The 15,000-nt window shown below is 43.8% G+C and overlaps 2 protein-coding genes across 6 annotated transcripts in view; both read right to left on the bottom strand.

The window, feature by feature from the left end:
• Positions 1-6,408, bottom strand: part of actn1 (actinin, alpha 1) — a 28,394-nt gene extending 21,986 nt beyond the window's left edge. For all 4 annotated transcript variants that reach the window (XM_060871548.1, XM_060871545.1, XM_060871546.1 and 1 more), the window contains exons 1-2: positions 6,135-6,408; positions 170-284 (exon numbers count right to left, since the gene is read on the bottom strand). In XM_060871548.1, the coding sequence (XP_060727531.1) occupies positions 170-284; positions 6,135-6,263 (244 nt within the window). In that variant the 5' untranslated portion in view covers positions 6,264-6,408. The remainder of the gene's footprint in view (positions 1-169; positions 285-6,134) is intronic.
• Positions 6,409-9,827: 3,419 nt separating this feature from the next.
• Positions 9,828-15,000, bottom strand: part of dcaf5 (ddb1 and cul4 associated factor 5) — a 9,346-nt gene continuing 4,173 nt past the window's right edge. For both annotated transcript variants that reach the window (XM_060871550.1, XM_060871551.1), the window contains exons 2-8: positions 14,120-14,263; positions 13,820-13,996; positions 13,472-13,601; positions 13,089-13,302; positions 12,802-12,868; positions 12,595-12,716; positions 9,828-12,478 (exon numbers count right to left, since the gene is read on the bottom strand). In XM_060871550.1, coding sequence (XP_060727533.1) covers positions 11,261-12,478; positions 12,595-12,716; positions 12,802-12,868; positions 13,089-13,302; positions 13,472-13,601; positions 13,820-13,996; positions 14,120-14,263 — 2,072 coding nt within the window. In that variant the 3' untranslated portion in view covers positions 9,828-11,260. The remainder of the gene's footprint in view (positions 12,479-12,594; positions 12,717-12,801; positions 12,869-13,088; positions 13,303-13,471; positions 13,602-13,819; positions 13,997-14,119; positions 14,264-15,000) is intronic.

The following is a 15,000-nucleotide window of genomic DNA, read 5'->3' as shown; positions in this document are numbered from 1 at the left end:
CTGTGTGATTGGACGCCTTTTCCTTTGTCCTGCACTAAACCTTTGCATGACTGTTTTCTATACTGATGCTGTTGCTGTACTTAATATAAAAGAGATTTATTATATAAATATTTTACTCATTCTAGCATTAGGAACAGATGAAGAAATGAAAATAAAACAGGTCACAAACCTGAAATAACCTCTAGGAGCAGCATGAGTTTGAGTCCATCTCGAAAATCCTCCTCAATGTTCTCAATCTGAGTGCCTGCTTTCCTCAGGTGAGAGTTACACCACGCCGTGAAGGTCTGACAGACAGACAGATAGATGGAGAGACAGACAAATTAAGGGAAGTGTCTTTTGTCACATCAGCATCTAATGATCTTATATAATACAGAAATAATAAATAAAAGGATGTAAAGAACACTAATGCACTGTCCACAGTTTTATGGTAAATGAAGTTGAAAATAAAATGTGTGTTTCAGCCACTTAAAGATCTCAGACACAAACCTGTCAATCAACTGTGCTCATTTATTAGGCCACTCCCATTGTGTTCCACCAGCTGCAAATTGTTTTTTGTATAGTTTAAAATTTCAAACTAAAAATAGAATGAGGCAAATTACACACATTACATTCCTCTGCGGTGTGTGTGTGTGTGTGTGTGTGTGTGTGTGTGCGCGCATGCGTACAGGGAAATTGTTGCCATGGAAATAGCCTGCATCAGCAGGTCCAGGATTCCCCGGTATGTTAATGAGTTGATGAGAAGCAGCTGTGCGGCTGAACACACACACATGCACACAAACACACATACACACTCACACATACACACTCACACATACACACACACATGCAGTCCAGTCCAAGAAGTTTATTAACTATGAGTGTAGACAGATATGTCAGAGAGAGTGGTGCAGTTTGTGTGTGTGTGTGTGTGTGTGTAACTGCACAGTCAGCAGGAACGTCTCACACACACACACTCTGAATAAAGTGTTAAATACTGCAAGAAGTGGTTGCTATGGTAACCCTGAATGCCTGCAATTCTATAAACAAGCTACCGAACATTACTAACACAGGTTTTTGCTCTGAGTGAACAATATTTTTGGAGAGTGGGGGAGGGGAACACAAGAAATCTGATAACCCCGCCCACATTTATGCTGATTGGCCAGCTGAGAAGAGAGAGAGAGAGAGAGAGAGAGAGATTATATTATATGCTTTAACATACATGTACATGGCAAGTAAAGCTTTAAATTTAAATTAAATTATCATAGCTCTCACATACCGATCACCTACTGTGTGTATGTGTGTGTGTGTGTGTGTGTATGTGTGTGTGTGTGTGTATGTGTGTGTGTATGTGTGTGTGTGTGTGGACCTCTTGCACTGAATCATAATAAAGCTTGTATTTATAGTGCACACACACACACACACACACACACACACACACACACACACATATATAGTGCACATAAACTGCATAAGAAAAATGACCCATTATTAAACTCATGCTTTTATCATACAGGCAGAAAAGCAGACAGACAGACAGACAGATAGACAGGCAGACAGATAGACAGACAGACAGACAGACAGGCAGGCAGACAGATAGACAGACAGACAGGCAGACAGACAGGCAGGCAGATAGACAGGCAGACAGACAGACAGACAGACAGACAGACAGACAGACAGACAGACAGATAGATAGACAGACAGATAGACAGACAGACAGACAGACAGATAGATAGACAGACAGATAGACAGACAGACAGACAGACAGACAGGCAGACAGACAGATAGACAGGCAGACAGACAGACAGACATGTATGTATCAGAATATGTAATGTGTGAATCTTTAATTTTGTAAATAAAATTACAGAAGTGTCTGTTATCTACAACCCAAGAGTCTATAGCACTAACCTTATCTTTACAGAGGGAGGAGAGACAGATAAATAAAGAGAGAGATTGTAGGGAGGAGTGAATGTGCCTTAGGTACAACACTTAGCCTTATAAGGACAAGTGTGGACAAACACCTGAGACACAGACAGGAAGAGGAAGACAGACAGACAGACAGACAGACAGATACACACAGCAGAAAGGTGGGATGGCAATGAGGTATGAGGGCTGCTCATCTCCTGAGTCAAGTCCTGACTCGCTCGTGTACAAACACACACACACACACACACACACACACAGGACCCTCTCAGTTTAAAATTTGCAATGCAAAAGTGTTTGAAGCTCCTAGGGTTATGGTTAGGGTTACATTTACTGTGTCTTACTGCCTCACACTCAAGTGCTGACCTTTTTATAATACAATAACTCATTTATCTTACACACACACATGCACACACACACACACACACACACACACACACACGCACACACGCGCACACACACACACACACACACACACACACACACACAAGTAGTAGGTAAGTATAAAATAGTGTATTTCATAAAGCTCACACTATGCTTCCTTAATCTGTGTGTGTGTGTGAGTGTGTGTGTGTGTGTGTGTGTGTGTGTGTGTCTGTGTGTTTCAGCCTCCAGGGAAGGCAGAGTCAAAGGAATGCAGAAAGAAAAACACTCCTTTGAGCCATTATTTCATTCCCTATGTAGTGCACATTTGTAGCTGGTTATTACACGTGTAGAGCTCAGGATGTTCAGCTCGTGCAGTATGTAGTGACCTGCTGTCTCTACTGACACTGAAGTGTACGATTCAGCAAAGTGCAGCTTTATTTAATACCTCATAAAATGTACTGACGTTTCTCCTGAACATCTCCTGGGTGGAAGCACTAGGTAGCGTACAGGAGACTCTACACAGTGAGATAGAGACTCTACAGAGTGAGATAGAGACTCTACAGAGTGAGATAGAGACTCTACACCGTGAGATAGAGACTCTACACAGTGAGATAGAGACTCTACAGAGTGAGATAGAGACTCTACAGAGTGAGATAGAGACTCTATAGAGTGAGATAGAGACTCTACACAGTGAGATAGAGACTCTACACAGTGAGATAGAGACTCTACACAGTGAGATAGAGACTCTACACAGTGAGATAGAGACTCTACACAGTGAGATAGAGACTCTACACAGTGAGATAGAGACTCTACACAGTGAGATAGAGACTCTACACAGTGAGATAGAGACTATACACAGTGAGATAGAGACTCTACACCGTGAGATAGAGACTCTACACCGTGAGATAGAGACTCTACACCGTGAGATAGAGACTCTACACAGTGAGATAGAGACTCTACACCGTGAGATAGAGACTCTACACCGTGAGATAGAGACTCTACACAGTGAGATAGAGACTCTACACCGTGAGATAGAGACTCTACACAGTGAGATAGAGACTCTACACCGTGAGATAGAGACTCTACACAGTGAGATAGAGACTCTACACCGTGAGATAGAGACTCTACACCGTGAGATAGAGACTCTACACCGTGAGATAGAGACTCTACACAGTGAGATAGAGACTCTACACCGTGAGATAGAGACTCTACACCGTGAGATAGAGATAGAGACTCTACACCGTGAGATAGAGACTCTACACAGTGAGATAGAGACTCTACACCGTGAGATAGAGACTCTACACCGTGAGATAGAGACTCTACACAGTGAGATAGAGACTCTACACAGTGAGACAGAGACTCTACACAGTGAGATAGAGACTCTACAGAGTGAGATAGAGACTCTACACAGTGAGATAGAGACTCTACACAGTGAGACAGAGACTCTACACAGTGAGATAGAGACTCTACACAGTGAGATAGAGACTCTACACAGTGAGATAGAGACTCTACACCGTGAGATAGAGACTCTACACCGTGAGATAGAGACTCTACACCGTGAGATAGAGACTCTACACCGTGAGATAGAGACTCTACACCGTGAGATAGAGACTCTACACCAGATAGATGTGAACAGAATAAATCCCAAACATCAGATACAGGATGTGGGCCTTGTTTCATTCCCATGTGAATGTATAAACATGGAGCAAATCCCTTTTTACAGAGAGAGAAAGAAAGAAGTTCCAGATGTTGAATGCACTACAGTATGTAGAGCTGAGAGCAGTAGTGCATTACACTTGAGCACTGCTGAGTAAAAGTGTTCCCCCTCCTCCCTGAGAGCCTGGCATACCTGCTCACATGCCCTTCCTCTCAGTAGCTCCCTACTGATGACATCATTTAGGAAAGGACCGGCTCACTCGCTGAAAAAAAGGAAAACAGGGTGAAGTTTTCCAGCAGCAGCAGCGTTCCGCATGCCGGCCTGTTATTTCCTTTTTTGGGCAGGCTGGATCCCGTTAAGCCCCGCCCTAACCGCAGCATACACACTTCTTTCCCTCCTTCCTCTTAGTGCTCAACAAAAAGGGAAGAAAGTAAAAGTGTGGAGCGAAAGTTTCAGCCTCGCTCCAAAATTCCTCCACAGACCTGCACGTCCTCTCACAGTTATGAGTTAAAGAGGTGATGAGTGACATTTGCTCTTACTTTCTGCTCACACACCATAAAGTCGTGTCCATTAGTGACTAAAAGTGTACAGTGAATAAAACAATCTTTCCTAAAACCCATCATAGTGCACTAAAGATTTAACACTGAAACACATCAATATTCAGAACTCAAACCTGACTTATGTGATGTTATGTGAGTTACACAAAGGGGCGGAGTCTAAAACAGAGGCCTATCTTACTCTCCATTATCTCAACAGTAACATGTATAATATCCTCCAGTTAAAGCCCATGAAAGGTTTTTTCCCTGAAAGCAGGACAGTGGATGAGACGCGTCACAGTCAGACACAGGAGGAAGAACATTTTCTGAATGAATGTAGTTTGTCTGTAAGAGTAGCAGATGAGCGCTGGGTCACAAACATGTTTACAGCAGGTTTACATCTGATAGCAAAGAAAAAACTTTATTTCCATCTTTAGTCGGTAATTTCTATAACAGGATATTTTAGGTTTAAAGGTGAGTGTTTGTCAGGGCAGGTGAGACCTCCACACACACACAGGTGAGACCTCCACACACACAGGTGAGACCTTCACACACACAGGTGAGACCTCCACACACACAGGTGAGACCTCCACACACACAGGTGAGACCTCCACACACACAGGTGAGACCTCCACACACACAGGTGAGACCTCCACACACACACAGGTGAGACCTCCACACACACACAGGTGAGACCTCCACACACACACAGGTGAGACCTCCACACACACACAGGTGAGACCTCCACACACACACAGGTGAGACCTCCACACACACACAGGTGAGACCTCCACACACACAGGTGAGACCTCCACACACAGGTGAGACCTCCACACACAGGTGAGACCTCCACACACAGGTGATTTAATTGATGTGAATGTAGAGTGTATAAATCCAGCTGCAGACCCTGGCTCTGAACACCAGAATCTTTCTTCATGTAAATACTGATGTTAATGTCAATGTAAGGCTCCAAAGCACACACACACACACAACCCTGTTATAATTGATGTAACAGAGACGTCTACTGAGAAACGAATGGAACTTGCAGCGTTTCACTAATGACTTGTCTTCAGACCCAAACTTCCCTACACAGTGTATTAAAGAGTCTCACTACATGTTCAGTAAGAAGCTCTGTACATGATCACTGGTGAGTGAACAAACAGGACACAGCCGAAGGTAACGTCTCACCCCAGAGTGAGGTTTGGGACACAACCAGAGTAAGACTGCATCAATTAAGTGTAAAGAAGTGCACTTACACACACACACACACACACACACACACACACACTCTCAGACTCTCTTTCTCTCTCACACACACAGACACGCACACACACACACTCACACTCACACACACGCACACACACCCACGCTCTCTCTCAAACCCCACACACACAGAAACACCTTATTCAGTGTTAAAACTGGAGTAGTGTAGTGTTTGTTGTGTAGTATGTAGAGTGTAGTGTAACTGACACACACAATGTTCACATCACACATCTGCAGTCTCTCACTCTCTCTCACTCTGTGTGTCTCACTCTGTGTGTCTCACTCTCTCTCACTGTGTCTCACTCTCTCTCACTCTGTGTGTCTCACTCTGTGTGTCTCACTCTCTCTCACTGTGTCTCACTCTGTGTGTCTCACTCTCTCTCACTCTCTCTCACTCTGTGTGCATGTCTCACCTTCCTCTGCTGTTTTTCCCAGGCGGGGTCCAGCAGCAGGTCTCTGTCCCAGTCGTCCTCCTGCTGCATGTAGTCGTTCGTCTCTCCGTCGTAATGCTGATGAGGATGAGGATGAGGATGATGGTCCATACTGCGCGAGCTCGACTAATTGATTCCGATCTGATCAACTGATATTTCAGCTACAGACAAAACCAAGTGGGAATAAACAGACCCGTGTTCTCTCTCTCTCTCTCTCTGTCTGCCTTTCTCTCTTTCTCAGAGAATGTTCACTCCTCATCTGCTCTCTCTTACACACTTACACACACACACACACACACACACACACATACACACACACACAGACTGCAGGGTTGCCAGAGAGAAAATATATCCGTACTATCATTTTGCGGCTTTTCTAACTTTGAATTTTTGGACATTCCGTGTTCATAATTAATGTACAAATTCTTATCATCACTAATTATATATCATAAATAATTACATGATAGTACAATTGGGGAGAAGCGGGATTTTATATCAATCTGCCCACCATAATGAGGGATAGGACTATGACAGTCCTGGCAAGTAGGCGGGACGAGATGAAGGAATGATGAACTCTTTCACCTAATTGGCTAATTCGCACACCCCGGCCCCGCCTTTCACTCAAACCCCGAATGCTTATTGGCTGATTGTTACAGCAGCTGAAGAGTAGATGCGACATTCAAGCGCTTCAGGAATGAGCGCGAGGAAGAGTTTAGGAGTTTTATACAAACAGCGCAGATGAATATAGACGAGTAAATAATAATAATACATACAGATATAACTTGGGTTAGGGTGTAGGGTTAGGGTGTAGGGTTAGGGTGTAGGGTTAGGGTGTAGGGTTAGGGTTAGGGAGTAGGGTTAGGGTGTAGGGTTAGGGTGTAGGGTTAGGGAGTAGGGTTAGGGTGTAGGGTTAGGGAGTAGGGTTAGGGAGTAGGGTTAGGGAGTAGGGTTAGGGAGTAGGGTTAGGGTGTAGGGTTAGGGAGTAGGGTTAGGGTGTAGGGAGTAGGGTTAGGGTGTAGGGTTAGGGAGTAGGGTTAGGGTGTAGGGTTAGGGAGTAGGGTTAGGGAGTAGGGTTAGGGAGTAGGGTTAGGGTGTAGGGTTAGGGAGTAGGGTTAGGGAGTAGGGTTAGGGTGTAGGGTTAGGGAGTAGGGTGTAGGGTTAGGGTGTAGGGTTAGGGAGTAGGGTTAGGGTGTAGGGTTAGGGAGTAGGGTTAGGGTGTAGGGTTAGGGAGTAGGGTTAGGGTGTAGGGTTAGGGAGTAGGGTTAGGGTGTAGGGTTAGGGTTAGGGTGTAGGGTTAGGGAGTAGGGTTAGGGAGTAGGGTGTAGGGTTAGGGTGTAGGGTTAGGGAGTAGGGTTAGGGAGTAGGGTTAGGGTGTAGGGTTAGGGAGTAGGCGTGACATTAATAAACAAGCACAATAACAGATATGATGGAGGATAAAAAATAATTTTGATCCTATCTAATTATTTGTCTAGGGTTGGGGATAGAGTTAGGGTTAGTTAACTAAGTTAACTATAAATGTGTAGAATTAGCTAACTTAGTTAAATATAAATTGGTTAGAGTTAGCTAACTAAATTAACTATACATGTTTTAGGGTTAGCTAACTATAAGTTAACCATAAATGTGCGACAGATGTGGAGTCCTCCACCATATTGAGGGTTAAAGATCTAAATATTATCAATAGTTTGTTGGTGCAGTTTAATATACTTAATGTTTCCTCATCTTCCAGTGTGTGTGTGTGTGTGTGTGTGTGTGTGTGTGTGTGTGTGGTTAGTGACTGCTCCTATGTGTGTATTATTCATGTGTGTCACTGTGCTGCTGTCCCTCAGCCCCTCAGTCTGCAGTGACACAGGCCTCAGGTTAGAGTTACACACCAGACCCCCCCCCACCCCCTAACACATACCTCTACCTTACACCCCAACACACACTGCTACAAACGTTGTTACTAGGGTGTAGTTTTAAATTCAATTTAAATTCCCATTAAATGATGCTCTATTCTAATGTATATGCTGTAAAGTCTCTTAAAAGATGAAAAATTAAAATGTGGGTGGGGTCTGTGTTCAGAGGGTGTGGCTTCTTTTCTGAACAAAGCTATGTGAAGTGGCTCTACCATGTATGGAAAGGAAAAACACGCACACACACACACACACACACACACACACACACACACACACACGGGAAGTGCTGGTTGTACATCCTTTTACGGACGAACCTCAAATGCTTGAAAATCTTTAATGGAGAAATGTTTTGGAGGTGATGATGTCACATGTCTACAGTCATTAGGGATAGACTGAGGTAGATTAATATTACAGTATTGTGTGTTGTTAGATGTGTGGAATAAAGGAAAGGGGGGGGGGTCTGCCAATCAAACTTAAAGGTCATAAAGAATAAACACACAAAATTCCACGTACAAGTCAGAATAAGACAAATGATTAGGCTTGTTGAAAAACTGTGAGTTCAGAAAAAAAGGAAAATGGCAGAAAACAATAAAGGTGAAGAAAGTGAAGAAGTAGAAGACAATGGAATGGATACACAGGGTTATAGAGTGTGTATTAGTGTGTGTAAGAGAGGACACTCCAGTCTTCCTAATATAGAAAGTGAACAGGGAGCGAGTGTGTGACAGGGAGAGATGATGTCATTTCCTCCAGGCTGTAATCTTTGAAGAACACCACGTCTGTGTGTACGTAAGAAGTGATATTGTACCAGACGACTGTGCGTGTAGAGGGGGGTGGGGGGTGCTTCAGTTTTTGACTTTTTAGGAGAAATGTTTCTGTACTCAAGTTTGTTTTTATCACTAATCAGGACTTAGAACATCTGGAATCAGTCTGGATTTAGTCAAGCATCAAAATAATATTTTCAGTACAAAACCCCAAGTGTGTGTGTGTGAGTGTGTGTGTGTACAAAACAACTGAGCAGTTGTGGTTGTTTCTTGAGCTACGTAAAGTAACACGATAATAAGTACTCTCACTGACTGCTTACACAAACTGGAGCTAACACACACACACACACACTGCACCCTTGTGCACACACACCTTGTGGTCACTCATCCTCAGGAGAAATTATTTAACACACATTCTCTCTGCCTGTGACACTAACATACACACGTTAATATACATCATGCATTAATTCCTACAGTATTGCCTATTTTCACTGGTCTGTATTACACACACATTAATCTGTACACACACCCCAACACACACTCATTATTATTCATTAGACACGTTCAGCTACATTTTGTTGCACTGTTGTCATTACCCACTAATTTACATTTACATGCTCCTTAACACTCACTGGACTTATTAATATTCATAACATGCGTATTTACAGTCATTTACACACACATTTATAATCCATAATATTTAGTGTCTAAATATTTGAAGTAATTTGGTTCTTCAGTCTGTTTCAGTTTGTACAGCATGTATAAGAGATATGATGAGGAAAATAAATCATTTTGATCTTATCCAATTATTTAAATATGTTAAAGAACCATCATGAAGAAAACACATCACTAACTGGACACACAATCACCAGACACACAGCCTGGACTCAGCACGGTGTTGCCATGACTACGGATCTAAGCATTCTGTCTGTCTCTAAATATCACTATGGAGACTATGGTTCGATTCCCCACACACACACACACACACACACACACACACACACACACAATACAGCGAGTGAACAGAAACAAATCAAACTTTAATGATGTCACTGCATAGCATAGCTGCAGGGTTACCATGGAAACATCGTCCACAGCGCATCACCTTTAAACAGAGCAGAATGTAAAGGCTGTTATGATAACAGCTATCAGCTAGCTCCGCCTCACCCATCATCAACCTGAACACAAATCCTAACGTCATTAACAATATTAATATAATTAACGTTTAAACTCTTTAGCGTCACGTCACTCCGTAAGTGATGACATCATCAGTGTGAGTTGGGTGAACGTCAGTACCATATCTGGAAGAAATCTAAGGTAATATATCGCAATATTTAACACACACACACACAAACAAATTGTATGCTGGTTACATATTGTCATGTTTCACTTGTATGGAGGCTTCCTAGGTAGGGAGGATATCAAGGGCACTTCATACCAACCTCATTTCTGTTTAATTGTAAAACTCTAACACAGCACTGTGTCAGTCATGGCAGTGGGCGGAGCCTATACATCACCATATGCCACTGTCCTTACAGTATATCACTGCATGCTGTTCTAAAGCTCCGCCTCCCATCTGACATCTAATTTATAAAAGTCCCCATTAGAAATATTGCGATTATATTATAAACTGTGAAAAGAACTAATTGCATCATCAAAGTTCAGTGTGTTCTCCTTCCCCGCTGAGTTACTGTGTGCATTTAAAACTTATACTGAAACTGAATAAACTTCATCATGTAAATTATACAGAATACACAGCTGAATACTGACTCGGTGCACCTCCCCCCCACAGATTAGGGTAGTGGTCATTGTCGCATGGCCACACCCACATTGAATCACACACTAGTGGGCATGTCTATGAGCAACCTCAAAGCCACGCCCACTAGCTACCGCTCAGGTGAGTGTGCAGGTGTGCAGTCTGCAGGTGAGAATATCAGTGTTGTCTGTGCCTCAGTAGGGGCGGAGCTTAAATTATACGATCAGTCGTGAACATTAGTGAGCAACATAGTGAACATGGCTTGGTGCTTCAATTACACACCTTAACATACTGTGATGTAATATTTAATTAATCTAAATTTTATGTTAATTAAATACAACCTAAGCCCCGCCCCTTGTTGAGTCAGCACCTTTCTTGATGTTGAAGCACAGGAAGGTTAGAATTTGGATCAGGTTACGGCGTTCCAAAAAAAAAAAAAAAGAATGATGTAAAATAAATAAATAAAATAAAGATAAAAGACTCTGATTGAAAAAACACACAAATGAAGTGATTAGATTTAACACCTGTTCACTATCAGACTGCAGGCAGTAAATGTTCACCTGCAAAATGACCCAAAAAATATGAAATGAAATTTTTTTTAATGCTGCTCTGCCTTCGACACTAAACACACAGCAGGCTGTAAATAAAACACACAAAATCAACAAGCCAATCAAAAGGCCAGTTTATCTTATGACATTATGTCTTCAACTTTTTTTCTGATGGAGGCTCCTCCTCTGCTGGTTCGGATCCAAAGCGTGTCCGTTTTCCAGTCCTAGAGCCTGTCGGCTTAGATTCAGGCTCCGCCTCTTCTGAGGATTCCGGAACAGTTGAGTCTATACAGCTCTCATCACAAGTGCTCAAGTTTCCGTATACCCCTGAGCTGTTCAATTCGTCTTTGTTGCTTTTTCCTGCCCCCATCTCCTCCCGCTCCCCAATTCTTGACTCCGCCCTCTCCACAGATTCAGTGAGGCCACTTCTGACTCGCAGGTGTGTATCTGCTTGGCTCTCTGAAGAAGGCCCAGGGCTAGAAGCAGCACCATGCCCCTTCTTCTTACCCCCACATCTGGCTTGCCGGCTCTCTTCCCCGGAGGAAGAAGGAGATGTTGAATCCTGAAGAGATATTTTGGGGTAGCTACTGTAATCTGTGGCGCTTTGAAGAGAGTGGGTGGAGTCTAAGCGTGACAAACACATACGGCCCTGCTTCCTAGCTGCATTACGTTGTCGCACTCTGCTCCTCTGAAGCTCCGCCTCTTCTCCATCACTATTAGATGATGAGGTAGAGGAGGAGCTGGGGGAGGAGCTTGGACTGGAGGTCCTAGAGAGACTGGAGTTCTCACGTGGGCTCGGAGAACGTGGACGAGGCAAAGGGTCAAACCAGAAACTACTGGAATCCGAATCTTCGTTTGCCACATCCAAAAGGAATGCAGATGCTCGTTGTGACCCTGCCCTTCTCCGTCTGTGGGGAAATATGGCATCAGTATCTACCCTCTCACTCCCAGAACCAGGACCAGATAATAAGGACGAGGAGGATGACGTGGATGAGGAGTGATCCGAGTCGCTTTGCCGATTGCTGATCGCTTCACTGGGTGGAGTTTGATTTGTGGATTCTCCGTGGTTTGTGGAGCGGGTGTGGCCACGCCCCCTGGCATGCAGCTGCAGAATGGCTCCTTCACTCAGGTCGGAATCTGAATCAGAGCTCCAGCCTTCGATCTCGCGCCGCACAAGCGAATCAAAAAAGGCCATCATGCGTGGATCCTCCTGCTCTGATTGGCTGACGTAGTCATGTGACAGACCACTGCCACTGTTCAACACCAGACTGATGTATTCCTCGTGTGTGTAGAGAGAGCGAGACTTATCCTCCACCCGACCCTCCAGATCACCCACACACTCCGGCTGCTGGTACGGACTCCACACCTACAGACACACACACACACACACACACAGACACAGATAATAAAACTAATATAAATAAAAATATAGGAATGTCAATGTGTGTGTGTGTGTGTGTGTGTGTGTGTTTTTCTTCTGACCTTGATAACCTTCTCCACCCCAGAGGAACAGATCATGTAGGTGTGTGGATTAAAGCGGACCTGATTCACAATGGAGCGGTGACCCTTCAACACCATGAACGCCCCATTAACTACTCGACCTGCTGCTCAGTGAGAGACAGAACAATATAAATATATAACTATTAATAAACAAATAAACAAAACAAATAAACAAACTAACCAACAAACCTGAGTCTGGGTCGTTGGGAATTTTCCACATGTAGAGATTAAAGTCATCAGAGCCAGACAAGATATACTGCAACACACACACACACACACACACACACACACACAAAAACTGAACTGTTATTAAAAACTGTAGCAGGAAAATTCCTTAAAGTAATAAAATGTGAAATACCATTTATTTATTTTATACCATTTATATATATATATATATATATATATATATATATATATATATATATATATATATATATATATATGTGTGTGTGTGTGTGTGTGCGTGTGCATGTTACCTGGTCACGGTCCCCGGCAAAGCAGCAGCTCTTCATGGTGCAGGAGTTGAAGTATCCCTGGTTGTCAAACTGGAAGCTGGGCAGGCGAGAGTGCAGCTCGTACAGTACGGGGGGCAGACGTCTGCGCAAAGCCAGCAGCTGAGTACCTGCACTGTTAAAGCGCACACTCATCGCACTCTGCAGAGACAGAGAACCCCCGTACCGCAGCAGAGAACTACACACACACACACACACACACACACACACACACACAGAGAAATGTTATGAATAAGGCCGTCAGCTGTGATACATACTGACAAGGACTGTGTGTGGAATGAGTGAGTGTGAGGTGTGTGTGTGTGTGTGTGTGTGTGTGTGTGTGTGTGTGTGTGATGCACACTGACCTGCGTGGTTTGCGGATGTCCCACAGGCCGACGCCCTCTTTAGAGTTGGCTGTTGCAAGTAAGCGTGGCTCCACAGGGTTAAACATCACACTGTGAAATGCAGACGGATAATTCGCCAAGCAGAATGGCTCTGTAACACACACAAATACATGCATGCACACACACACACACACACACACACACACACACGTAGGGGGAAATCCGTGCATCAGTAGAAGACACACAGAAGTAGAAGTAACACTGATTGAGATCAAAGAGTTTTTATTCAGTTTTACAGTAAAATGTTTAAAACTCCACATATGTGTATATATAGTTTGTGTGTATTTGTGTGTGTGTGTGTTTATATACCTCCATGGGGGGGTTCCCTTGTGTCCCAGATGAGGACACGCCCATCGTCTGACGAACTGGCAAAAACATGATCATTAACAGGGCTGACAGAGAGACCGTACACAGCGTCGTCATGGAGAAACACATTCAGTGTTTCACCGCGCTCCACGTCATGCAGAATCACCTGCTCATCATTCCCTAACACACACACACACACACACACACAATTAGATCATCATCATCGTGTGATAGTGTAAAGGAATTAGAGAACTGTATGTGAGTGTCAAAAAGAGAGAGAGAGAAAAAGAGAGAGAGTCTCACCCCCGGAAAAAACGTGTGTATTTGTGCTGTTAAACGCGAGACAGAAGATATTAGACAGGTGTTCGCCTTTTAGTTTGACAGGTTTGACACGAGACTGAAGAGCTTTCTCCATGTGCCACAAGAGTACACGTCGGTCATCACCACCTACACACACAAACACACACAAACACACACACCTCCATTATTATTAATGAGACACATCAAAAATGAGACAACAGAGAGAGAGAGAGAGAGAGAGAGAGAGAGAGACAGAGAGAGAGACAGAGAGAGAGAGACCGAGACAGAGAGGGAGAGAGACAGAGAGAGAGAGAGACAGAGAGAGAGAGAGACAGAGAGAGAGAGAGAGAGAGACAGAGACAGAGCGAGACAGAGAGAGAGACAGAGAGAGAGAGAGAGAGAGAGAGAGAGAGAGAGAGAGAGAGCGACAGAGAGAGAGACAGAGAGAGAGCGACAGAGAGAGAGAGAGAGACACAAAAGAGAGACAGTGTGAAAGGGGAGGGGCTTATCCACTATACCAGAACATATCCCCAGAGCTGAGGGCATTTCTTTCTGAAACAGGAAGCAAAGCATCTGTGTTTAAGATTCTGACTGATTTATAGCACTGATAATAAGTTAGAGATGCCATGAGACATCGTTTCAGACCTAAACATCTGACAGTAACTTAGTAAAGTGGCTAAACATGGAGTGCAGTGAAAGTTTTCACATTCACGCCTGTCCGCTTTCACCCGAATGACATTAATCCCAGACGGGAAATTCATGGGTTTTTCAGCGTCCATGTTTGAGACGTGTGAGCGTCGGTGTAGCTGATGGGGACAGAGAGCCACAGGGAGACATCCACATGTCTGAATGGGAGACAAACAATATTACTGACTCTTTATGAT

This window comes from Tachysurus vachellii, chromosome 6 (assembly GCF_030014155.1).
Source record: "Tachysurus vachellii isolate PV-2020 chromosome 6, HZAU_Pvac_v1, whole genome shotgun sequence".
Classification (NCBI taxonomy): Eukaryota; Metazoa; Chordata; class Actinopteri; order Siluriformes; family Bagridae; genus Tachysurus; species Tachysurus vachellii.
This window is presented reverse-complemented; position numbering and strand designations above follow the sequence as displayed.